At 53.9% G+C, this 24,305-nt stretch overlaps 2 protein-coding genes across 11 annotated transcripts in view; one reads left to right on the plus strand and one right to left on the minus strand.

The window, feature by feature from the left end:
* The first annotated feature begins 1,545 nt into the window (after positions 1 to 1,545).
* LOC310686978 (transmembrane protein 53-A-like) lies at positions 1,546 to 12,390 on the plus strand. 4 transcript variants are annotated; one of them, XM_083461564.1, is made up of 4 exons: positions 1,546 to 1,979; positions 6,494 to 6,654; positions 9,715 to 10,311; positions 11,232 to 12,390. In XM_083461564.1, exons 3-4 carry the CDS (start codon positions 9,774 to 9,776, stop codon positions 11,606 to 11,608), a joined length of 915 nt encoding a protein of 304 aa, XP_083317690.1. In that variant the 5' UTR covers positions 1,546 to 1,979; positions 6,494 to 6,654; positions 9,715 to 9,773; the 3' UTR covers positions 11,609 to 12,390. The 4 variants fall into 4 exon arrangements, with proteins under 4 accessions (XP_083317690.1, XP_083317692.1, XP_083317691.1 ...); XM_083461566.1 differs by having other exon boundaries at positions 1,569 to 1,979; positions 6,494 to 6,627; XM_083461565.1 differs by lacking the exon at positions 1,546 to 1,979 and adding an exon at positions 4,260 to 5,067.
* IMPDH1 (inosine monophosphate dehydrogenase 1) overlaps positions 12,389 to 24,305 on the minus strand; it is a 67,003-nt gene continuing 55,086 nt past the window's right edge. For 4 of the 7 annotated variants that reach the window (XM_083461214.1, XM_083461215.1, XM_083461219.1 and 1 more), the window contains exons 13-16: positions 21,848 to 21,991; positions 19,110 to 19,193; positions 14,977 to 14,993; positions 12,389 to 13,389 (exon numbers count right to left, since the gene is read on the minus strand). In XM_083461214.1, coding sequence (XP_083317340.1) covers positions 13,289 to 13,389; positions 14,977 to 14,993; positions 19,110 to 19,193; positions 21,848 to 21,991 — 346 coding nt within the window. In that variant the 3' untranslated portion in view covers positions 12,389 to 13,288. The remainder of the gene's footprint in view (positions 13,390 to 14,976; positions 14,994 to 19,109; positions 19,194 to 21,847; positions 21,992 to 24,305) is intronic. The other 3 variants (XM_083461217.1, XM_083461216.1, XM_083461220.1) reach the window with 1 other exon arrangement.

Below are 24,305 nucleotides of genomic sequence, written 5' to 3' on the forward strand. Positions count from 1 at the left end.
CCCAAGGTCACCCAGCAGCTGCATGTGGAGGAGCGGAGACGGGAACCCGATTACGAGTCCACCACTCTTAACCACTACAGCACACTGGCTCTGCTCTGCCCTTCACAGTCAGAGGCAGCGATGCTTCTGAATGCCAGCAGCTGGACACCGCAGGAGGAGGAGAAATGCTATCGTGATCGGATCCTGCTTGCAGGTTTCCCTTAGCGCGCATCTGCTTGGCCCCTGTGAGAACAGGAGGCTGGACAGGATGGGCCACAGGCCTGATCCTGCAGGCTCTTTTGGGGTTCTTATTGTTTCCACACTATTGCCACCTATGGGCTTGTTAACAGAGAAATCTGAGGGCTCCCTTGGACAAAAAACAAGGACACCAGCCAGGAAGACCAGAGCAAACAGCAGCCAGTAGGCTTGGTCTTTATTGAAGACTGTCGCGACAGAACTCCCACCTGCCACCAGGTGGAACAAGATGGAGGCCCCAAACAAAAGAGCCCCCAAACTTTTATTAGCTGCTAATCCCCACGTTACACCCCCCAAACTACATCACTCATACATCACGGTTACATCATGAAAGGGGAGGTCTGGTGACAGTAATCTGAGCATCCTGGACCCTGCCCCATGGTTCCCCTTGCCCTCCACCAAACACCCATCAAGTGTCACAAAAGAGATCGTTACATTTCCTTGTTTCCTAGCCAAGTTAATCACACCCTTTTGTCTTCATCTGGGTTTGTTATTTCTGGCATGGCACTCAGGTATCAGGATGCCAGGGATTATCACTCAGGCAGAGGGGCTGCTGAGTAGCTGAGCTCACGTCTGCCCAGGATTTCTGAAGTTTTCCCAGTGAGTCAGTACATAGATACATTGATCAGTGAATTCTTACATTTGGTATCGTGCAGCAAAGGCCCTTTGAATAGATAGGAAGAAACTGTGACCAAGTGTTTTGTGGGGACAAGTCAGAAAGTGATGGTGCTGATTTCGGTAGTGGGCTGCATGTGCATGATATCTGCTGAAGGTGCAACCCCCCCCCCAACCTATACATAAATTCCTGCAACACGCTCAGTGGCTTTCCTGCCTCCTCCAGCTCCTCGCTCTTTAGGAAGAGCCACATGAGGGGTGAAGGGGAAAAGATCAGCTCCGGGATCTGCTGCCCCTGTGGATCCTGCCGCCTGAGGCGCTCACCTTGCTTCATGGATGGGCCGCCCTAAGGCAGTGTTTGTTTTTGTTTGTTTGTTTATTAAATTTGCATTTAACCGTACATCTCAGGGCGGTTCACTGCATAAAATTACAATATATTTAAAAACAAAACAAAAAAAATACTTAGTAAAAAATAAGAACCAAAGGAGCAATCCTGCCCGGAATTCCTGACCTAAGCTGGCTTAGCGGCTGGCGGCCCCAGAGCAGCTCCCGCGCCAAGCAAAAGGGGAAGAGGCGGCGGCCGCTGCACCGGTTGAATTTCCGCCTGTGGCCGATCCCCGGGGAGGTGGGCAGGGGGCCGGCCCGCGGCGAGGCGGAAGCTGCCCAGGCTGCTGCCCGAGCCTATTTCGGAGGCGCACGGAGCCCGGCCGGACCGAGGCGGGGAGGCGGCCGCTCGGCGGGGCGAGGCGAGCGGAGCTCCGGGCCGGAGGCGGCGGCGAGTCCGAGGAGGCCGGGGAAGGCGAGGGGTCGGCGGCGGAATCCCTGCGCGGCGCTCCGCTTCTCCTCTCCGCGCCTTGCGCCCCCTCTCCAAAGACGCGCGGCCCGTCCGAAAATCCCCTCCTTCCCCAGGGGCAGGGGGGTTGTTTTCTCCCTTCCGAGTCTCCCTCCCCGTTGGCCCGAGACCCGCTGCTCCTTGCAAGGCACTCTGCACGCGCTCAGGGGCGCTCTGGAGCTGGGCGAAGGAAGGTGCGCGCCGAGGAGACGGCGCTGAGCCGGGCACCTCGCTCAGCCCTCCCCAGGCAGGACCAGCGGGACAGCCGCGCCCCCGGGAGGCATGCGGATGTGAAGTGGTAAGAATTGCCGAGTTGGGCGGGACCCCGGGGGTCATCCAGTCCAACCCGCTCCGATCGCCGCTCGGGCATCCCTGGCAGAGAAGCCCCGCAAGCTCGGCTCCGAGTTCCCCTCCCGCTAGCCAGAGAACAGATGCGCTCGGGCGGCTGCAGCGCCATCCCCGGCAGGGGCGGAGGAGCTCGTACTTGGGGCGGGGTGGGGGGCAGGAGCCCGGCCAGCGCTGCAGGGCCACGCGGAAAGTGGGTCACCGATGCTCTGGTGGCTCCGCGGAGGTGGCCGGCCGCTCTCCGCCAGGGCGCGCCTTGCGTAAAAGCAGGCGAGCGCGGCTCCTTCCAGCCAGGGAACAAGCCCGAGGCTGCTTCTACCTGGGGGGAAGACGGCCCCACTTGGGGGACCTCAAATACCCTCCTCTCCCCAGTACCCCCAGACTGACGTCACTGCCCCAGAGCCACCTCTTGGGTGCACCCAGTTTCCCTAGAGCTGCTTGGAGGGGGGAGCTTACGGGGGATTGGGGGGGGGACGCGGTGCAGAGGCTCCTGGAAGAATGTTTGAGCGGCCCAGAGAGAGGGAAAGGAAGGCCCGGCCGTCTGGAAAGGGGCACGGTGGGGGCAGGGGGCTGGCTCCGTGTCACTGCAACAGCTTGCCCCCTCCTGCTCCCCCACTGTTTTTGCAGAGAGGGAGCTCAGAGCTCAAGCCCCGCCCCCAGAGGAGCCCTACCTGCGGATCTCAGGTGTGTGTTGGGGTGGAGGAGATGGGGCTGGCTGTGCTTACCTGGCAGTGCAAATTGATTGTACTTAATGGGGTACGGGGTGCTGGCCGGGCATGCGCTATCTGGGGACCATAGAACTGCAGCTGGAAGGGAACCCCAAGAGTCATCTAGTCCAACCCTATGCAGTGCAGGAAGCACAGCTAAAGGCTCCTGGACAGATGGCCACCTGACCTTTGCTTAAAAACCTCCAGGGAGAGCCCACCACCTTCTGAGGGAGAGACTGCGCTGAGCAGCTCTCGCCATCAGGAGATTCTTGAGGCAGAATCTCCTTTCTTGTAATTTGAAGAACTGAAGGACAGTCTCAGAGCAAAGCATCCGCAGGAACTATCCTACTTAAAAATAGCAGAGGTCACCTTTGGGACCTGAGCTGGGCTTATGCGTTGCTGATACGATGCGATGCGTGTAGACATCAGAGAGAGGAGGAGGACGACGACGACTCTGTTCCTCCAGAATCGATAAACAGGGGAAAGGTCTCTAGGATGTCCTGATAGCTTCAGGAGCTTCATTTTGTTGTTGTTGTTGAGTCGTTTTGTCGTGTCCGACTCTTCGTGACCCCCTGGACCAGAGCACGCCAGGCCCTCCTGTCTTCCACTGCCTCCTGCAGTTTGGTCAAACTCATGCTGGTAGCTTCGAGAACACTGTCCCACCATCTCGTCCTCTGTCGTCCCCTTCTCCTTGTGCCCTCCATCTTTCCCAACATCAGGGTCTTTTCCAGGGAGTCTTCTCTTCTCATGAGGTGGCCAAAGTCTTGGGGCCTCAGCTTCAGGATCTGTCCTTCCAGTGAGCACTCAGGGCTGATTTCCTTCAGAATGGAGAGGTTTGATCTTCTTGCAGTCCATGGGACTCTCAAGAGTCTCCTCCAGCACCAAGGAGCTTCATTTAGGGGAGAGAAAATACGGGTTATCTGAAGGCCTTTGTAGCACACATTCCACCAGCAAATCCACAGCAAACCCCCTTCTTAGAATGACAGGCGGCAGTCAAAACTGCAAGGCGCACTGTACTCGATTTGAAAGCTGCAGTCCTTGCAGAATGCTGCAGCGCGATTGTTGACAAGAGCAAGACCTTGTCAGCGTAGAATAATGGACTTGTAGAGTTGGAAGGGACCAGGCTTCCTCAACCTCAGCCCTCCAGATGTTTTGAGACTACAATTCCCATCATCCCTGACCACTGGTCCTGCTAGCTAGGGAGCATGGGAGTTGTAGGCCAAAAACATCTGGAGGGCCGAGGTTGAGGAAGCCTGATCTAGGCCAACCCTGCCGAGCAGGAATCTTTTGCCCAACGTGGGGATTGAACTCACGAGAGTCAGAGTCCCAAGCGCTACTGACTGAGCACAGGCACTCAGAAATCTGCAGCGGTTGCCAGTTTCTCTCCGGGCCAAGTTCAAGCTGTTAGTACAGAAAGCCCTCAACTGCTTGGCACCGGTTTACTTACGAGATCACCTTGCCCCAGCTGTGCCCACTTGACTGCTCCGATTGGCGGAATTGGCACTACTGCAGGAACTCCCTGCCTATTGATATCAGGCAGGATCTTTCACTGTACAGTGGTACCTCGGTTTAAGAACAGTCCAGTTTAAGAATGATTCGGTTGACAAACTCCGCAAAACCAGAAATAGTGTCCCGGTTTGAGAACTTTACCTTGGTCTAAGAACAGAAATCTAACGGTGGAAGGGCACCGGCGGCGGGAGGCCTCATTAGGGAAAGTGTGCCTTGGTTGGAGAATGGTTTTGGTTTAAGAACGAACTTCCGGAATGGATTAAGTTCGTAAACCGAGGTATCACCGTATTCTTTTCGGTACCTGCTAAAAACATTCCTGTTTTGGCAAGCCTGACCCAGAAACCTAAATGGCGATACCAATTTTAAGCTGTGTAAGTATTTTAATCATGTGCTTTTCTCTTCGTTACCTTTTTGCGTCCTGCCTTGAGGTTCTTACACAATCCAGTGAGGTATAAATCTCATGAAAGGAAAAGAAATGGAATGTGTCAAAGGGTGCCAACTGATGCCAGGCCTGGGTGATCCTGGGCTCCTCTGTGGCCAGTAGCTCCCCCCTCCCCATTCTCGCTTCCTTTCCCCCCTGAGCAGGGCTTTGGCTCGGACAGGCGTCAGCTCCTGGCACCTCCAGGTCTGGCCTGACTCTGGAGAGGGAGGAGGGCACAGTGCCAGGGGGTCTCCATAGCGACTGGGAGATTCCTCTGTGACCCAGACTCCGCGTGCCTTGATCCAGTCTGCATCGCTCTTGCCAGCCCAGGGAGTGGCTGCTGCTGCTGCTTGGTGTACAAAGTGCTCTGTTGTGATGGATTGCCCTTGTGACAACCGTGTGAGGTAGGCGGGGGGGGGGCAGGGGTGGTCACCAACTTGGATGGGTTTGAAAGAGGATCAGACAAATTCACAGAGAAGGAAGAGAAGGGGGCTATGGAGGGCTACCAGCCACAACGGCTTCCCGCTTGGAGGCAGCAATCGCAGGAGAGGAAAGGGGTCTTGTGTTCAGATCCTGCTAGCTGGTTTTGCAGAGGTCAGCCCTTGTGAGAACAGGATTCTGGGCTAGATCTGGTCTGATCCGGAAGGCTGCTCTCACCTCCTCCTGGGGATTTCTGGCTCGTTGGACTCTCTGGACTATCCTCTTTGATGTACAGAGCGGCCGCCCCTCAGATCTGCCCTTCCTCATTCTTGCCGTGGACTTTGCACCCAGAAAGATAAACGTGCCCCACAGGTGCTTAACCCAATTTGAAACTGGCTTCTTCTTAGCACACTGGTACCTCGGGTTTAGTACTTAATTCGTTCTGGAGGTCTGTACTTAACCTGAAACTGTTCTTAACCTGAAGCACCACTTTAGATTATGGGGCCTCCCGCTGCCGCCGTGCCACCGGAGCACGATTTCTGTTCTCATCCTGAAGCAAAGTTCTTAACCCGAGGTACTATTTCTGGGTTAGCGGAGTCTGTAGCCTGAAGTGTATGTAACCTGAAGCGTCTGTAACCCGAGGTACCAGTGTAAGTCAATCAGATTGTCATGACATACATGACTCAAAATGTTCTTCCTGATGTTTATAGAAGCCCTATACGGCCCAGGACCCTCGTACCTACGGGATCGCCTCTCCTGGTATGTCCCACAGAGGAACTTACGGTCTTCAAACAAAAACATCTTGGAGGTCCCGGGCCGCAGGGAGGTTAGGCTGGCCTCAACCAGAGCCAGGGCTTTTTCGGCCGTGGCCCCGATCTGGTGGAACGCTCTGTCCCAAGAGACTAGGGCCCTGCGGGACTTGACATCTTTCCGCAGGGCCTGCAAGACGGAGCTGATGCCCCAGGCCTTTTGGCCAAGGCACAGTCTGACCCCCTCTCTCCTTCTGTAATCTTTATAGAACTCTAACCGGATGGTTGCCATTAATTTGATTCTGAATTGATTTTAAAATGAATTGATTTTAGACTGCTGTGTTTCCTTTATTGTTGTTAGCCACTCTGAGCCCAGCTTCGGCTGGAATATAAATAAAATTATTATTATTATTATTATTATTATTATTATTATTATTATTATTATCAGAAAGAACATTCTGAGTGGAACAGGCTCCCTGAGAACGTGGCCGACTCTCTTTCCTCAGAGGTTTTTCAGCAAAGGCCAGATCTACCAGCGCTTATTCAGTTGAGATCCCTGCACCGCAGGGGGCAGACTAGATGGCCCCTGGAGTTCCCTTCGACTCTACAATTCTGTGAGTGCCTTGCCTGGATGATCCATGTATTTCTTCTTTTTTTCCAGTTCACGCTGCCTTATTTTTTTGGAGAAATGTGCAAGGGCGACGAAGTGATCTTCTCCGGAATGCGCATCCACCCAAAAGGTGCGGCGAGATCCTTTCCTAGGGAGCGATAAAGAGGGCAGCCCTTCAAGGAGGAGTGAGCAATTAGAGCTTGCGAATGCCGGTAGGGGAGGAAAAGCACAACGTTTCTATTTAGGGCTGCATGCTTCAATCAATCGGTTAATTAGTCTAATTAATCAACCGAATTTTGGTTGCAGATTAAAGCTCCCTGCCCCCTCTCCTTTGTGTGCAGGGGGGGGGAGAGCAGACTTTGGGTGCCCTGTGGTGCAGAGAAAGGGGGGAAAGATGCAGGTGGTCCCCGATGGATGTGGGGGGGCTCGTGGGGCCTGGGGAGACGGGGGGGGCTATTCTCTCCCTCTCTGCTCCTCTTGGCTCCTTGCCACCTCCTGCTTTCTGGAGAGATTTAGAAGCATTAAGGTCAGGCAGGGGGCAGGGAGGGGGGTTAGTCCCGGTCCCTGTTCCCATGGAAACGCAGCGGATCAGGATCAGGTGGGGGGGCGGAGTGTCCTGTCCCCCCAGGAAGTTCCCCTAGGGGGCCTCTCTTCCCCATCCCTCCCTCCGCAATTGCGCACTTCCTGCAGTTCCAGAGAACCACCCGGGTGATCTTTGAGCTGAGCCCTTTTCCAATCCTCTTCTCGCCTCGGGAGTTTCCTTCGCTAGCTCTCTTGCGGGTTCTGGGAATGGATTTCTTGTTTGCTTCCTTTCGGAATTGTGTTCCTCATAAAACAGCCTGAAGCATCTCTCTCTGTCTGTCTGTCTGTCTATCTATCTATCTATCTATCTATCTATCTATCTATCTATCTATCTATATCTGTCTGTCTGTATGTCTGTCTGTCTGTCTAGCTATCATCTATCACTATCATCTATCTATCTATCTAATCTATCTATCATCTATCTATCTCTCTATCTCTCTATCTCTCTGTCTGTCTGTCTGTCTATCTAGCTATCATCTATCACTATCATCTATCTTATCTATCTATCTATCTATCTATCTATCTCTCTATCATCTCTCTCTCTCTCTCTCTCTCTCTCTCTCTATCATCTATCTATATCTCTATCTATCTATCTATCTATCTCTATCTATCTATCTATCTATCTATCTATCTATCTATCTATCTCTATCTATCTCTATCTATCTATCTATCTATCTATCTATCTATCTATCTATCTATCTATCTATCTATCTCTATCTCTCTATCATCTATCTATATCTCTATCTATCATCTCTATCTATCTATCTATCTATCTATCTATCTATCTATCTATCTATCATCTATCTATTTATCTATCTATCATCTATCTATCTATCTATCTATCTATCTATCTATCTATCTATCTATCTAATGTATATCTCTATCATCTATCTATCTATATGTATCGCTATCATCTATCACTATCTATCTTTCTATCTATCACTGTCATCTATAACCTATTTATCTATCACTATCTATCTATCCATCTGGTCAAATACAGACAGGATCGTATATTATTGCATTGCATTTATATCCAGGATCCCGCAACCTCCTCATTTAATCTCCACAGCGCCCCTGTGTGGCAGGCCAGGCTGAGAGGCAGGGACTGGCTCTGTGCTTGAACCCTGGACTCTCCGGGGTCCTAGACTGGCATTTGGAGACATCGGATGAAGCTGAAGGTTGGAAGATGCAGGACAGATCAAATGAAGGACCTGGTTAAACCGTGGAACTCCCTGCCACAGTAGGCAGTGATGGCCACCAACATGGATGGCTTTAAAAGATGTTTAGACCAGTTCATAGAGGAGGAGAGGAGCAGGGATGACTTAGAGCCAGGATCCGTGCTCTGCCTCCACCGTCAGAGGCAGCAGGAGACCCCTGGAGGGAGGGGTATCTTGAGTTCGAATCCTGATTGCAGGTTTCCCACAGGCAACCATTGAGCGCCTATGAGAAGGGGAAGCTGGACTAGGTGGGCCAGGGGCCTGATCCAGCACAGGCTCTCCTTAGGCTCTTCTATTCTTACAGATAATTACAATAAAAACATGGGGGTCAGTCCAAGGTGTTGCCCCCAGTGGCGGATGACGATGATATAATCCTTGCCCAAAAATCTTCTCAGGTACTCCTTTGACATTTTCCTTTTTTTAATTATTTTTTTTCTTTATTCAGTTTTACACTACACATTTAAATTCAAACCTTAGACATAAGCAGCAGCATTTAGGATTCCCTGCTTTCCATTTTCAATCTTTTTCAACTGCCTCACATATTTTCTCTATTTTTCTTAAATAATCCATTTTTACCTTCGTTTTTAGTACATTTCAAGCATCACTCAAATCCTGCCAAAGTTCCTCTCTTCCTGGTTTCTTATTTTCCTGGTCATTTTCGCCATTTTGGCCTAGTCCATCATGTTCTTGTTTCTGGTCGGGACTTTATCTTCTTTCCATCTCGGGGCCAGTAGTACCAGCGCTGCTGTCGTCACATATATAAATGATGGTTTCTGCTCCTTTGCTGTCTCTGCACTTAAAATTCCTAGTAAAAAAAAGCCTCTGGCCCTTTGACATTTTCCCTTTTTTTTTGTATATAATTTTTTACTAGTTTTTTAACATATCATTTTCAACAATAATTAAACATACTTTTACATCTTATTCAATTTTTTGACTTCCGTCAATCCTGTCTGAAAATTTTCCAATCTAATCTCTCAGTATGCATTCCTTATCTTCCCTATTACATTTCAAACTCATAACCAATATCACTCTTTTTCTACTTTGTAACACTTTGTATATTTCTCCTTACAAAACCTCTTGTAGTTGATTACAGTTGCTCTTCAAATAATTCATATACTTCTCACAATCTTCTGTGAATCTCTGGTCCCGCAGGTTTTGAATCCTTCCTGTCATTTTGTCCAATTCTGCATAGTCCATTAATTTCGTCTGCCATTCTTCTTTCATCGGAATTTCTTCTTGTTTCCGTTTCTGGGCTAACAATACTCTTGCCGCACATAAAAACAATTTAACATCTTGCCTATTAATGTCCTGACCTATAATACCAAGTAAAAATGCTACTGGTTTTTTTTAAAAAATGTGTCTTTCAACATCTTTTTCATCTCATTATATATCATTTCCCAGAAGTTCTTTACTTTTTTTACACTCCCACCACATATGATAAAATGTTCCTTCTGGTCCTTTGACATTTTCCAGGGCTGCCTGGCCTCCCGGGCGAAGTGCGGGTGGCAGACCTTGCAGGAGCGGCGCCTGCGATGCCTCCCATGGAAACCGAGGCCCCTCCTGGCATCAGACCCGAAGGCGCCTTGGCAGAGGACCGGTCTGAGGGCAGCCCGGAAGCGAGCCATGCCTCCCAGCCGCCTGGCACGGCCGTGACGCCCATCTCGCGCACCGTCTGCCTATACCGGCCTGCGGGCACCTTTGCCGACTCGCAGCCCCTTGTCCTGCTGCTGCCCTGGTTTGGCGCCCGGCCCGGTGCCCTGGCCAAGTACCTGTCCCTCTATCTGGGCCGCGGCTGGGCTGTGCTGGTGGCCGAGAGTAGCCTGGGCCACTTCCTGTGGCCACGGTGGGGCCTGGCGTACGCGGAGCAGCTCCTGGGGCTCCTGGGGGAGGGCAAGGCCCTGGGCACCCAGCCCCTCCTCATCCACGCCTTCTCCATCGGAGGGTACACCTTTGCCCAGATGATGGTGCACCTCGCCAGAGACCCCGAGCGGCATGCCGGCATCGGAGAGCGCATCTGCGGCTGCGTCTACGACAGCCTGGTCGCAGGCAGCCTGGAGAATATGGCTCAGGGTGAGCAGTGGGCCTCCTGGGGTGGGGAGGAAGGGGCTGGCGGGACGGGTTGGCTTGCCACAGGCCGTGCCCAAAGCGGCTCACAGCCAGCATTCAAAACATCAAAGTGCAGAATTCAGAATACAGTGGCACCTTGGTCCTCAAACTTAATCTGTTCCGGGAGTCCGTTCTCCACCCCCATTGTTCCACATGGATGCTGAGGTCCAGCGCCAAGGCCTTCTGGCGGTTCCCTCCCTGCGAGAAGTGAGGTTACAGGGAACCAGGCAGAGGGTCTTCTCGGTGGTGGCTCCTGCCCTGTGGAACGCCCTCCCACCAGATGACAAGGCAATAAACAACTATTTCACTTTTAAAAGACACCTGAAGTGGCCCTGTTTAGGGAAGTTTTTAATGTCTGACGCTGTATTGTTTTTGATATTTGGTTGGAAGCTGCCCAACAAGGGATGCGGGTGGTGCCTAGGACTTGCCAATCAGAAGGTCGGCGGTTTGAATCCCCGCGACGGGGTGCGCTCCCGTTGCTTGGTCCCTGCTCCTGCCAACCTAGCAGTTCGAAAGCACGTCAAAGTGCAAGTAGATAAATAGGTACCACTCCGGCGGGAAGGGAAATGGCATTTCCATGCGCTGCTCTGGTTCGCCAGAAGTGGCTTAGTCCTGCTGGCCACATGACCCGGAAGCTGTACGCCGGCTCCCTCTGCCAATAAAACAAGATGAGCGCCGCAACGCCAGAGTCGGTCACGACTGGACCTAATGGTCAGGGGTCCCTTTACCTTTACCTGGAAGCCACCCAGAGTGGCCGGGGAGACCCAGTCAGATGGGCGGGATATTATTATTATTTCTTCCCGCATCTCTGTCTCCTACCCCCCAAAAAATGAAACTTGGGGTGCTTGAGCTGCCTTCTTTCTCTACTCTCTCCCCCCCCCCAGGCGTGGCCAGGATGACCAGCTCCTCTGCGGCCGTCCGGCCTCTCCTCCGCGGAGGCGCCCTGCTGTACTTCCGCCTCTTCCGCCCCTGCACCGTGGCACACTACGAGGCTGCCCTGGGGGCCTTCCACCACCCGCCCCTCCGCTGCCCCGTGCTGGTCTTCTTCTGCCACAACGACCCGCTGAGCGACGCCCACACCATGCAGCAGCTGCTGGGCGCCTGGCGGGCGCTGGGCCTCCGCGTGCAGGTGCAGGAGTGGGCAGTCTCTCGCCACGCGCAACACCTGCGCCTCTACCCCCAGGAGTACGCCCGGGCGCTGGGCACTTTCCTGCAGCAGCTGGGCCTCCTGCCCGCCTCCGGACTCCAGGCGAAACTTTAGCGCGTGAGAAGGAACCAGAAATGGACGCTCGGCAGAGGAGGAAGACATCGCCGCTGCCATCCCTGCGGCGGGCATGGAGGCGAAAGGCCCGTTTGCCAGAGCCGCTCCAGGAGGCTGCAACCAGATGGGTGGCTGGACTTGGGGGTCCCAATGGAGCAACTCTCCCCACCCAAAGAACCCACATACTTTTGAGCGCTGCAGCTTATTGCAATGGAAGTGCCCAGGAAATAGGTGCCATGGATGGGTGGCATGGAGCTGAATTGCCACCAGCAGAAGGAGGGCAGGCAGCAAGGCTGTTCCCCCCACCCTGCTAAGGTTGTGGGGTCTTTCTAAACCCGTCAGCAGCGGAAGCTGGGAAGCCAGGATTGCAATGGGGGGAAGTGGGCAACACGAAGTCTCCCCCTCCCAAAAAATTAATCTGCCCTGCATCTTGAGTCATTGAGAGGGGCAAGCAGAGGGCACACCACACACACAGGTTAAACCGAGGGACCCCCCCCCCCGATGACTTCTGAAAAAGGGGCTTGGACCGATCCATGGAGAAGGATCTGCGGAACTTGCCGCTGCAGGAAGCTAGGACGGCTGCCAACCTGGATGGCTTCTGAATGCTGGAAATTATGGGAAGGGGGCGTTGCTCTTGTTGCTCGGATCCGATGGTGGGCTCCACCCCCCCCAGGCTGACCACTGTGTGGACAGGAGGCAGGGCTACTCAGAGGCCCCTTGGGCCGGATCCAGCGAGGTTTTCCTTGCGTTCCTCACGCCAGACCATTAAACAATGCTCCGTAGCTTTATTATTCTTTAATAATACACAGTGACACAAGAGGAGACCTTGAGCATGCGCAAGAGTTACAGCCTTGAGGCGAGGGGGGGAGGGAGGGGGGCAACTCTGAAGGAGCCCCCAAGACCCAGCGGGGCTCTGGCCAGCAGCAGCAGCAGCTGCCCCCCACCCACCCCCAGCGGCCAAGAGGAGGGCGAGGGTCTGCTGCCCCCGTCGTTTGGCAGGGACGAGACCCAAACAGGGCAGGATGCGGCCCCATCGGCTTTAAGGGGGAGGCTGTGACCCCCAAACCAACTGCCTCAGTGCCCCCCAAGTGCAGCTGCACAAACCTCCCGAGGGTCCTGAGATGAGATGGGGTGCAGAGTCCCCTGGGGACGTTTCCCTGGCTCTCCCCATTTCTGCCCCCCCCCCCAATTAACATCAGTTGGGAAAGTGGGTGCTCCAGCAAGCCTGGCTGGGGAGGGGGCTGCAGAGAGGGGAAGAGGGGCAGCCCCTCGGCCCCAACAGCTTCTGGGAATTTGGGGAGCCCCATTTGGGGTGCGGTGTAGGGGGGGCACATGGCCCCAGGATTCTGGCTCCCACAGCAGGGGGCCTGGCCACTAGCCCCCTCCGCCCCTCAACTGTGCCCCGGGGAGGGGAGCGGGCATGGAGGGGGTGTCATGCCCCCCTCGACTTCCGGCAGAGATCCGTGAGGCTGCCAGCAGGTCCTGCCGTGGTGGGGAGAGTCACTCCCCCCCCCCCTCCAGCGCTGGGGCAGAAAGAAAAAGATGGACAGAACGAGACAGAGAGAGAGGAGGAGGGTGGCACACGGCTCTGGCGCCAGCCAGGTGGTTCGTAGTGCAAGTCTTTGCCTGTCAGCGCGGCCCGAAAGGCCGGAGGGGGGGCGGCCAGGTGAGCCCGCCCCTTCAGGTGCGCCGGCAGCGGGCGACGGGGGCCGGGACGGTGGGGGCTGCTCGCTGGGCGCCGCTGCTCCGGAATCCGTCCTCAGTACAGCCGCTTCTCGTAACTGCGGAGGGAGGGGAAAGGAGGAATCAGAAAGGAGGAATCGTAGCGTCGGAAGGGGTCCTGCGGTCATCTATCCCAACCCGCTGCGAGGCAGGCCCCGTTCTCTCTAACGCCCTCTGCAGGGCAGGTGGCTGCACTCGGGCATCCAGATTCCGCCCGACCCCAAACCAGGGGTCGCTTGGAGAGCATGGCTTCGGGGCGACTCTGGCTCAGACCGGGAGTTGGGGGTCGCTTAGAGAGCGTGGCCCCACATCCCACACCAGGGTTGCTTTCCCTGCCAGGCCTCTCGAGGTGGGGCAGGGGAGAAGGACCCCTGAGAGGGAACATGGAGACCGACAGAGTCTGCTTGTTCTCCTGAAGACCCCGCCCTTGCCCAAAAGTCCCTCCACCCCACTGGAAGTGGACGCCCCCCCCCAAGCGCCCTAACGCCAAACGGAGGACCACTCATAGACTCTGGGGAGGCAGCAAGGCATGAAAGGTACGTGAGAGGAGGAGGGAGGAGGAAGCCAGGCAATGCGGTGAGGGGGGTGGGGGGGAAAGCTTGGGAGCCAGGCAGGCAAGGGGGCCGGAACCCTCGGAGCCCCAGATGCCTGGGGGCCACAGAGCTGGAAGGGACCCACGGGTCATCCAGTCCAACCCCCCGCAAGGCAGCTGTGGGGATTGCAGAAGGGAACCCCCAGCTGAAGACGGGTGGCAACAGCCAGGCGCTCACCCTAACCCTTTCCCCACTCCTGACCCCCCACCCCCATGGACTCAGCTGCGCCCTCTTTGCCACCAAGCGGTGTCGGGGGAAGCCCAGGCCTCCGTGCGGCGCATGTGCCCAGGACAGCACCTGCGCCCCCCCCCACAGACCTTTGGTACCCTCCTCTGGGTCATCTTAGCACCCCTGGGAGAGAGGGAAAGGCTGGCAGGCAGAGGGTGCCCATCCTGGTCCCCTTTGCCCTAAAAGCAGACCCCACTCTCAGGTCTTGCTTCACACATTCATGCTGACTGCAAAGTGGGGAATCCCATGGGGAATTTAGTCGTTCTCGCCATAGAGATTTAGCATTGCAGGGTTGGCAGGGGCCCCCAGAGGCCATCTAGTCCAACCCCCTGCGACACAGGAGTCTCAGCTGAAGCATCCATGGCAGGGACCCCCCCCCTGCTCGGGATTGCCATGGCCAGGGAGCACCCTCGGGCCAAGTTGTTGTCCAAAGCTGGGACTCGGATCTGGGCAATCCTCCTTCCTGCCCCACGGACTCTCCCCCGGCCCCGATCCCCCGCAGCCCAGAGAGGTCAGGGGGTTTGGGGCTCCAAGAGAAGAGGAAGCTTTTCTGGGACTGCGGAGAGCAGCCTCACAACGCTCATTGCAGATCCACCATTTTTTGGGGGGGGGGGAAGGTTTGGTGTGGGGAGAGCGGGGGAAAGCTTGCAAAAGCAGTGGGGGAGGTGGGGGTGTTGAGAGGGGATGTGTTCCCCCCCCACGGTTGTAACTACCCCCCCAGATGTGCCCGGGGGAGAGTGGAGGGGGAGAATGCAGCAGCTGACCCACATCCAAGACACGCGGGTTGGGGACGGACCTGCGGAACTCCCCGCCCCAGTTACTTACATGGCAGAAACGTAAAACTACAGGCAGGCGGCCATGGGCGTGGGCAGGAGAGAGAGAGAAGGTCACAAGGTCAACGTGTTCCTGCCCAGGACACACACAGGCGCGCAGCCCCCTCCCCAAAAACACCAGCACAGCTGCCGCCACCAAGCCTGGAGACCCACAGCTGCCCGTCACCGCCCCCCCAGCGCCTGCTGGGGGTCCCGCTCCCAAGCCAGCACTAGGCAAGAGCTCCCAGGCCCCTCTACGGCCCTAGCGAAGCTTCGGACCCTCGCCTTCCGACCCACGCGCAAAGGGGACGCAGAACGGGGGCAGGGGCCCCCTGCCAGCCAACACCCCCTAAGAGGGAGATGTGGTATTGGCCATAATCCCAGAATTCCCCTCTCGCCCCTCCAAAGCTGGAACAGTGCGAAGGGGAACTGCGGAACTCACTGCCACAGTGGCGACAAGCCACGACGGCTTAAAAAGAGGATGAGACAAAATCAATGGCCCCCGGCCGCAATGACCAGGCTCCTGTCTCCCATGTCGGAGGCAGCGATGTTCCTGAATGCCGGCTGCTCTGGGAAACAAGGAGGGGAGACCATGTCTCGTGTTCGAATCCTGTTTGCTGGCTACCCAAAAGGGGCACCTGGCTGGCCGCTGTGAGGGCAGGAGGCTGGATGAGATGGGCTCCCTTGGGCCTGATCCAGCCTCGTCTTTCAGAAGCCTTTGATCAAACAAGGCTGCAAAATGGAAAGCCGATTTTTTTTGGGGGGGGGGGTATTGAGGTGGAAGGGAAGGCGAGGGAAGCCTGGGGGTTTCTAATGTTTTGCTACATCCCCAGGGGCCCCCCTGCCCAAGCAGGCACCCAATTTTGCCAGAGTAAAGGGGCCACGGGCATGATCCTGCAGGCTCTTCTGATCTTCTGAGTCGGGAGTCCAAACCATCCAGGTTACAGGAATCTGCTGCAAAGGCTGAAGTGCTGGACACCCCCCCTTTCCCTGTCACCCCCCCATATGCCCACCCAAACCCTGCAGGGGAAGAGGCCCCCTAGGAATACATAGAGCTGCACCCCTGGAAACGAGGGGCCAAAGCTCTCCCATCACACCCAATGCGCATTTAATCCGCACCACACATGGTTCAAGGCCGGCAGGCTGAAACTGCGCATGTGAAATCCAAGCAAAGCAGAGAGTGAAAAAGCTCTTTTGGGGGGGGGCACCAGGTTTGCTCGGGGTTTTCCCAGCACCCAAAGAGCTTTTAAGCCCTCTGCCTCGTTTGGGGGTGAGGGCACGGCCCGCTCAATGTGCCGGGTCTGGGGCGCTCGTGGGAACTCGAACCCAGAGCCACAGAAATCCCTCCAGAGACTCGCACGAACGCCCCTGGCCTCCCAGAGCTGGCGCGAAAAGCACGGCAGAGCGTGCAAAGGCTATTTCTGACTTGGGGTACCCGGCACAAAAAGAGCTTTTAAGCTGCCCGCCTTGCTTGCCTGGCAAAGACCCCTTGGCGTGTGGGCTCTGGGAGTGCGGGGGAGTTCTCTCTCTCTCCCCCCACCCTGCAATTTTGGGGTACACATGGAACCCTAGAAACTGAACCTTTCACATCAGATGTGGCCGTGCCCATGCGCTTTAGAGAGCATGGAGCGTGGGGTGCCCGGCCTGGGATGCGCCAAGAGTTGGACTGGTAACCACGAGGCTGCCACACTCCAAGTCGGGTTCAGACCTTTGCCTCTCTCTGGCGAGAGGGCCACCAGTGGAAGGGCCCAGCAAAATGACCCCCAGCACACCCTCAAAAAAAAAATAGGGGTCTGCCAGCCAGACTCATGAAAAAGCCGCCTCATTTTCGGGGATGATTCCATGAAGTTGCACGACTCTCTTTGGTCTGTGCTTTCCCAAAGGGTTGCTGGCGAGGTCCGTGGGGCTGGAAGAAGAGAGGGGTGGGGGGGCCTGGGGGGGTGGGGTCCAAGGGGCAGGGGGAAGGTCGGCCACCACTTCCCCCGTGATTCTGGCCTCGGTTGGCCCCAAAACATCTCACCAGGACTAGAAACCTGAGGAGCCCAAAACCAGGGCTCTGCAAATTTCACCCCATTTAAAAAACCAGACTTGGGAGGCGCCCCCCCCCAAATTCCCAGCTCAGTCACCGCCCATATTAAACTGGCCCAGCCTACTCTGGGGGGGGGGGTCTATGAGCAGCCGCCACCCTTATGCTAAACCCCATGAAGCAAGCGGGTGCCTCACCTCCCTAGCCTGAGAGCCCCCCTCCTGCCCTCATCCCTGCCGTGCGGGGGGTTGGAAGATGGGGTGGGCCTTGGCCCCAGATTCGCTCCTGTGCAGGCAGAGTTTGATCCTGGGGGACCCCCCCACATCTCCAAGGAACCAACCTGTCCCCGATCTTGTCGGAAGGTTCAGGGCAGATCGCAGAAAACCCGTCGCACACTGCAGAGCCGACCTGCGGAACTCCCTGCCACAGGAGACCGCGATGGCATTAAACTATTGGACAAATCCATATACGGATGAGAGGCAGCCCTGCTCCTGCGTCCCAGTTGCTGGAAACCAAAGGGGAAAGGGCTCTGGAGCCTGGCTCAAATGGCCGCAGGATGGCCCCCTGCGCTTCTTGGGCTAGAAAACTCTTGCGATCCATTCCAGCTCTACAATACAGCGGTTCCTTGGTTCTCAAACTTAATCCGTTCCAAAAGCAAAGCGTTCCAAAACCGAGGTGTGCTTTCCCATAGAAAGCAATGCAAAATGGATTAATCCGTTCCAGACTTTTAGAAACAACCCCCAAAACAGCAATTTAACATGAATTTTACTATCCAACAAGACCATTGATCCATTGACTTCCCTTCCAAGATGGCGACGGGAGTAGCAGCCTCGTTAGAGCTCTCCCGCTCAAATCCATGGTTTTAACTAGCCTATAGCCGTTCCCTTGATTTTTGCACTGAAATGAGGCTGCGTTTTAATGTTTTAATGTTGTATTTTAATCTTGTTTTTTAAGCTCTGGTTCAATCAATTGTTTTTATATTTGGTGTTAGCCACCCTGAGTCCAGTCTTGTCTGGGGAGGGGAGGGTATAAATAATTATAATAATTATTATTATTAAAACGAAAGCAATAAACAATCTACTGCAGAGCAAAAACAGACAGACCTCAGCGTGGCACTCAAAACGGAGCACGTTCAGCTTCTGAAAAAGGTTTGCAAACCGGAACATTTACTTCCGATGCCTTATGAGGAACGGCTAAGGGAGCTGGGCATGTTTAGCCTGGAGAAGAGGAGGTTAAGGGGTGATATGATAGCCATGTTCAAATATATAAAAGGATGTCACATAGAGGAGGGAGAAAGGTTGTTTTCTGCTGCTCCAGAGAAGCGGACACGGAGCAATGGATCCAAACTACAAGAAAGAAGATTCCACCTAAACATTAGGAAGAACTTCCTGACAGTAAGAGCTGTTCGGCAGTGGAATTTGCTGCCAAGGAGTGTGGTGGAGTCTCCTACTTTGGAGGTCTTTAAGCAGAGGCTTGACAACCGTATGTCAGGAGTGCTCTGATGGTGTTTCCTGCTTGGCAGGGGGTTGGACTCGATGGCCCTTGGGGTCTCTTCCAGCTCTAGGATTCTATGATTCCGGGTTTGCAGTGTTTGGGTTCCAAGTTGTTTGACTACTAAGCCGTCCGAGAACCCAGGGACCACTGTATAGTTGGGGCCACATAATGGATCTTCATCGGCTCCCAGTATGTTTCCAAGCATAATTCAAAGTGTGGGGGCTGACCTTGAAAGCCCTAGATGGTTTTGGCCCTGGACACCTGAAGGGCATCTAGTCCAGCCCACTGCAACGCAGGAAGAGGTTGGAGGGAGGAAATGACACCCCCCCAAAAATGAACACCCACCTTCCGAGAAGCTGGGGGAGCAGCTGGCCTCTCTCCCCGAGGCCGCCCTCCAAGAAGCCTGGGGTAGGCCGTGGGGTGGCCCCTTCTCTCCCTAGACAAGCCCTTGAAATGGGGGTGGGGGTGGGGGGGCAGGAGAGTCCTTTGGGGGGGTCTGTGCTCAGGCAGGAAGGAGGTTTGAGAGCAGGAACGGAGGCGAGGGCAGCACCGGGGAAAGCAGAAAGGGGGGGGGGAGGCCCAGATGGCGATGGATTTTCAGGGGGGCGGAAGGGGGGGTTACTCACGAGTGCAGGCCGTGGACGCCCCCCTCGATCTGGGCCGACATCGTCCGCTTCTCAAACTTCAGTTCACCGGAGTACATCATGGACCTACAAAGCAGATGCAAGGCTAAGTGTCTGAGGCAGAAGGGGGGTCTCCAGGGGGCATCTAGTCCACCCCACCTCTGCTCAGGATTTGACTAGTGTCCCCGGCCAGCCCCAGTGAAGAGGAGGCTGCCGCGCACCCCCCCCCCGCCACTCCAGCTCAGTCCCTCTTCTACTGTCCAACAGCTCTAACCATTGGGCAACACTTCCCCCACCAACAGGAAGCCACAGTCACTCCCTGGACCCACCTGGTCAAACCCCGACAGCTGAATCACCCCGTCTTTAACCACGGAGGCAGGGCAGAGCCAGCTCGGCTAGAAGCCATCAATCACCCTTTCCTCCAGTGGCAGGGAGTTCCGCAGTTCCGCCACGCTTTGCGCGAGAAGGGCCTCCATCGTTTTAGAAGCAGCTGTTCCGCTTGCCTCTTGCTCGCTTTCCCTTCAAGCCAGGGTACCCGAAACTCGGATCTCCAGCGGTTGGTGGACTACAGCTCCCATCATCTCTAGGACCAGTGATGCTGGGAACTGGGGTCCCAAGACAATTTGGAAAACTAAAAAGAGACAGCCTGGTCCATCTGTGACAGACCGGCCGCCAGCCCTGGAGACTTTTGAAGACCCCTCTCGCGTTCTGACCCTCAGAGGCTTTGTGTTCGAATCCTGCTGGCGGGTTTTTCCATTTGGGGCATCCGGTCAGCCGCTGCGGGAACAGTATGCTGAACAAGACGGGCCTGATCCAGCAAAATCCAGCACCCAGGGGGCTCACCGATGCAATTCTTAACAGAATCATAGAATCTCAGTCGAAAGGGACCAGAGGGTCATCTAGTCGAACCCCCTTCAATGCGCGAATCTCAGCTAAAGTCTCCAGGGCGGTTGTTCTCTTTTTGGCAGAGTTGGCTTAAGGCAGGCATAGGCAAGCTCCGGCCCTCCAGATGTTTTGGGACTACAATTCCCATCATCCCTAGCTAACAGGACCAGTGGTCAGGGATGATGGTAATTGTAGTCTCAAAACATCTGGAAGGCCGGAGTTTGCCTAGGCCTGGCTTAAGGGATATTTTGTGGGATTCTTCTTCTCTTGGAAATCCAGTTGGAAGGAAGGAAGGAAGGAAAACCATCTATAAATAACCAAACCGAAATAACTAGGAGCCGGGTGCGATTTTAAAAACGCAGAAGCGGCTCGTAAGCTGCCTCTCCAGCGGAACACCATTTGACGTAGTTTCCTCTGAGTCGCACGGGCGACAGCTGGGTCGGCGTTGGCAGCTGAGAAAAAGCTGCCGTTTATTCCCACCTTCCGCCCACCTTCTGCGCGGAAAGGAAAATAACATTGCCAAAACATTGTGAGATTTCAAGGGAAGCCCGCCAGCAGGCAGAAGGCGCTCTCCCTACGGCGCTTGAGCAGCCACCCCACAGCAAGGGGCCTGGCATCCCCCATTCACCCTCCTGGTCAACCCTCCTCCAAGTTTCCCGTTCCAGAGTCAGGGAGAGGGGACATCTCTCCCCTTACAGCGCAGAGCTAATCTGTGGAACTCCCTGCTGCAGGAGGCAGCGACAACAACTAACCTGGGTGGCTTTGAAAGAAGACTGGACTAATTTACGGGGTACGAAGGCAATCAGTGGCCACTAGCGCATCCCCTCACTTCTGAAGGAGCGGCAACTGCAACGCAGGGGGCTGCGGGGAGACTGCGACCCACACAGTGCTGGATTTACGTATAAGCTAAACAAGCTCTAGCTTAGAGCCCCACTCTCTTGGGGCCCCCCAAAAAAATCAAAGGACAAAAACAACTGGAAGTACATTTCCAAAATATAAGATAAAAAAGCTAATAAAATCAATCTACATACAGTGACAGTGTTTTGTGTTGTGTCGGCTCCTATGATGTAAGTAATGGGCGCTGCCTGCTCCCTAAAATATCACTGGTTTGCTATTATTATTTCATGTTATAGCAAGTTTCTAGAGGCTAACTATGAGTCTTTGTAAATTGTGTTTCTAAAGGAACTTTTGTCATTGCCCAATGCCAATGCGTTTGCATTGTTAAGTTCGTTATGAATAAAAAATCATTTTAAGTTTGAGCTTAATAATCATTTCATGATTAATATACTTCTTCTTAATTGTATTTCACTATTAATATACAGAGGTACCTCGGGATGCGAACGGGATCCATTCTGGAGCCCCGTTCGCATCCTGAATAGAACCTAAGATGCGACGGTGCGTCTGTGCGTGCGCAGGTTGTGTTTTGCCGCGTCTGCGCATGTGCGTGACGTCATTTTGAGCGCCTGCGCATGCGCGAGCGGCGAAACCCGGAAGTAACGCGCTCCATTACTTCTGGGTTGCCGTGGAGCGCAACCCGAAAGCGCTCAACCTGAAGCACATTCAACCCGAGGTATGACTGTATTTCTTCTTAATTGTATTTCAGTCCAACAATTACTTTGATAAAATACCTATTCTGTGATGTGCCAATGGCTTGAGATACCTACGAGGTCCATCATTGAACATACTGTATAGCATTTATTCGACACAGAAAACAGGGACCATTTGTTGTGGACAAAGGACAGCTGGACATAGAAAGGGCCCCCTTACCTTCAGGAGCTGAGGGCCGCATCCAGCCTGAATCCGGCCCTGGTCCCGCACCCCCCTGAGAGGAGAGAGAGGGCCCCCCAGGGACTCACCTCAGGATGGAGAGGCTCTTTGCGCCAATGTCTTGGCAGCCGTGCTGGATGCCAGCGATCAGGTAGGGCACGAACTTCTGGATGGAGCCCTTGTCCTGGATGGAGCCGGAGACGCCTTGCGCCACCTTGACCTTGTCTCCCTCGCTGAAAAGGAAGGAGGGGACGCTGCGTGGGTCACCTGTCCCCGTCTCCAGAGCCCCACCAAACCACATTTTGGCCTCCACCAAACCACATTTTCTCTTCCCATCCATCAAACCTTCTGATGGCTAATCTGAAAACCTGCTAACGTACCAAATTCCTTTTTTTTAATTTTATTTTTTTTGCAAAATTTCCACACATACAAGTGGGGGCGGGAATCAAAAGAGAAAAAAATGAGCTTGTCTGACATGGGATATTCTTAGATTGGAATAATGTTTACAGTGCACGTAATAAAATTGTCGTAAGACCTAAACTAACTATATAAATATGAATATAAATATGGTAACATTACAGAGAATAAATGAAGAGAGAGAGAGAGAAAAGGAGGGGGAGAAAGAGAAAGAAGAAAGAAAAAGAGAGAAAAGAGAGAGAGAAAGAAAAGAAGAAAAGAAAACAGTAAAACCCAAAAATTTGGAAGAATAAAAATACCTATGAATTGCTAAGTACAGTGGACACACGGGTTGGAACATGATCCGTGCAGGAGGCACGTTCACTACCTGCAGTGGCACGCCTGCACACGCGCAGGTTGCGATTCAGCGCTCCTGCACATGCGCAAACCGTGATTTAGTGCTTCTGCGCATGCGTGAGCACCGAAACCCGGAAGTAACCCATTCCGGTACTTCCGCGTTCGGCGCGGTGTGCCACCAAAAACACGCAACCTGAAGCGTTTGTAACCCGAGGTCTGACTGTACAGTAGAGCCTCTACTTATGACCGCCTCTACTTGGGCCTGATCCAAGTTGCGACAGCGGCAAACGCGGAAGTAAATACCAGGTTTGCCGCAATTCGTGCATGCGAAGCGCACTGCTGCCAAATGCGCCAGCACACAACAGCGCTTCTGCCTCGACCCGGATTGACTTACAGACGGAGCTCCCGAACGGATTACGTCCGTTAAGTAGAGGTTCCACTGTAGTGTTTAATTTATCGATAAGGACTCCTACTCCTCGTGGTGGGTTTTCCATAACTGACACCGAATTGTCAGCCAACACCCTTAGTTTGTACGTCTCTGATTAAATCCTTATTTCCATCGTTCTCTCCTAAGATCTCTGAGCAGCCCTTCCAGGGCCAAAGTCAAGGGGGGGGGGCACCCCTGCCTTGCCCCCTTCTGTGTATCAGGGGTTTTAGCCAAATCCAAGCGTTATGCAGGAAGGAAACCCCAAACACATCACAACGCCACGCTGGCGGCCATTATAGCTGCCCTGAGACCTGTGGGGGATGGGGCAGTATATACAAATATAGTAATAAAAATAATAATAACTTTTATTTGTATCTGGAACTCCCCGGCCAAGACTAGGCTCAGGGCGGCTAACATCCAATATAAACATTGGTATAAAATCGAACAATAATTAAATCACCTCTTAGAAACGAATCAGGACAGAATTAAAATCTGATTTCGATGGCTTTCTGCAGGAGTTGGGTTGGGGACAGTAGTAAATACTCATCGGGCCCAACTGTGTACGCTGATCTTCTATGGTCCTGTGAGAATGCTTGGAGGTCTCTTTTGTACTAATTCTTATGCAAAAATTTGGGTCACATAATTTATAATGAACTCAAAAAGATCTTTAAATTCTCGTTTTAAAAAAACGAAACCTGAAGCCTTTTCGTTAGGCATGATGCCCACTGATATACAAAAAAAGCTACCCTTTTTATGTATGCACCCGCAGGGGCAAGGATTAGCAAAAAACCTGGGAAGGCGACTTAATCCTCCCCAAAACGGGCTGGCAAGCGAAGATGATGGAATATTTAGAACTTGCGAAGAGGACTGGGAGACTAAGAGGAAACTCTAACCAGAAAGCCAGTAAAGATTGGACAATATTCAAAGAATATATTTGAAAGCACTGTGATAACACAAATCTCCTGACAGATTTGGATTGAATCTTGAAGTTTAAGGAAATTATAAAAGCAAAAAAAAATCTTGATAAGTAACAGAAAAGAATAATAAATAATGAAGTGCGTATAGATTAAAGGTAAAGGGACCCCTGACCATTAGGTCCAGTCGTGGCCGACTCTGGGGTTGCGGTGCTCATCTCACTTTATTGGCCGAGGGAGCCGGCGTACAGCTTCTGGGTCATGTGGCCAGCATGACTAAGCCACTTCTGGCGAACCAGAGCAGCACACGGAAATGCCGTTTACCTTCCTGCCGGAGCGGTACCTATTTATCTACTTGCACTTTGACGTGCTTTTGAACTGCTAGGTTGGCAGGAGCAGGGACCGAGCAACGGGAGCTCACCCCGTCATTGCGGGGATTCGAACCGCCGAGCT

Source organism: Podarcis liolepis (genome assembly GCF_965112155.1).
Source record: "Podarcis liolepis genome assembly, chromosome: 10".
Lineage (NCBI taxonomy): Eukaryota > Metazoa > Chordata > Lepidosauria > Squamata > Lacertidae > Podarcis > Podarcis liolepis.

Coding starts and splice junctions, on each gene's coding strand:
- LOC310686978 (XM_083461564.1), top strand. CDS start 9,774: ATGCCTCCCATGGAAACCGAGGCCCCTCCTGGCATCAGACCCGAAGGC. Junction 10,312..11,231: donor CCTGGAGAATATGGCTCAGG/GTGAGCAGTGGG, acceptor CCCCCCCCCCAG/GCGTGGCCAGGATGACCAGC.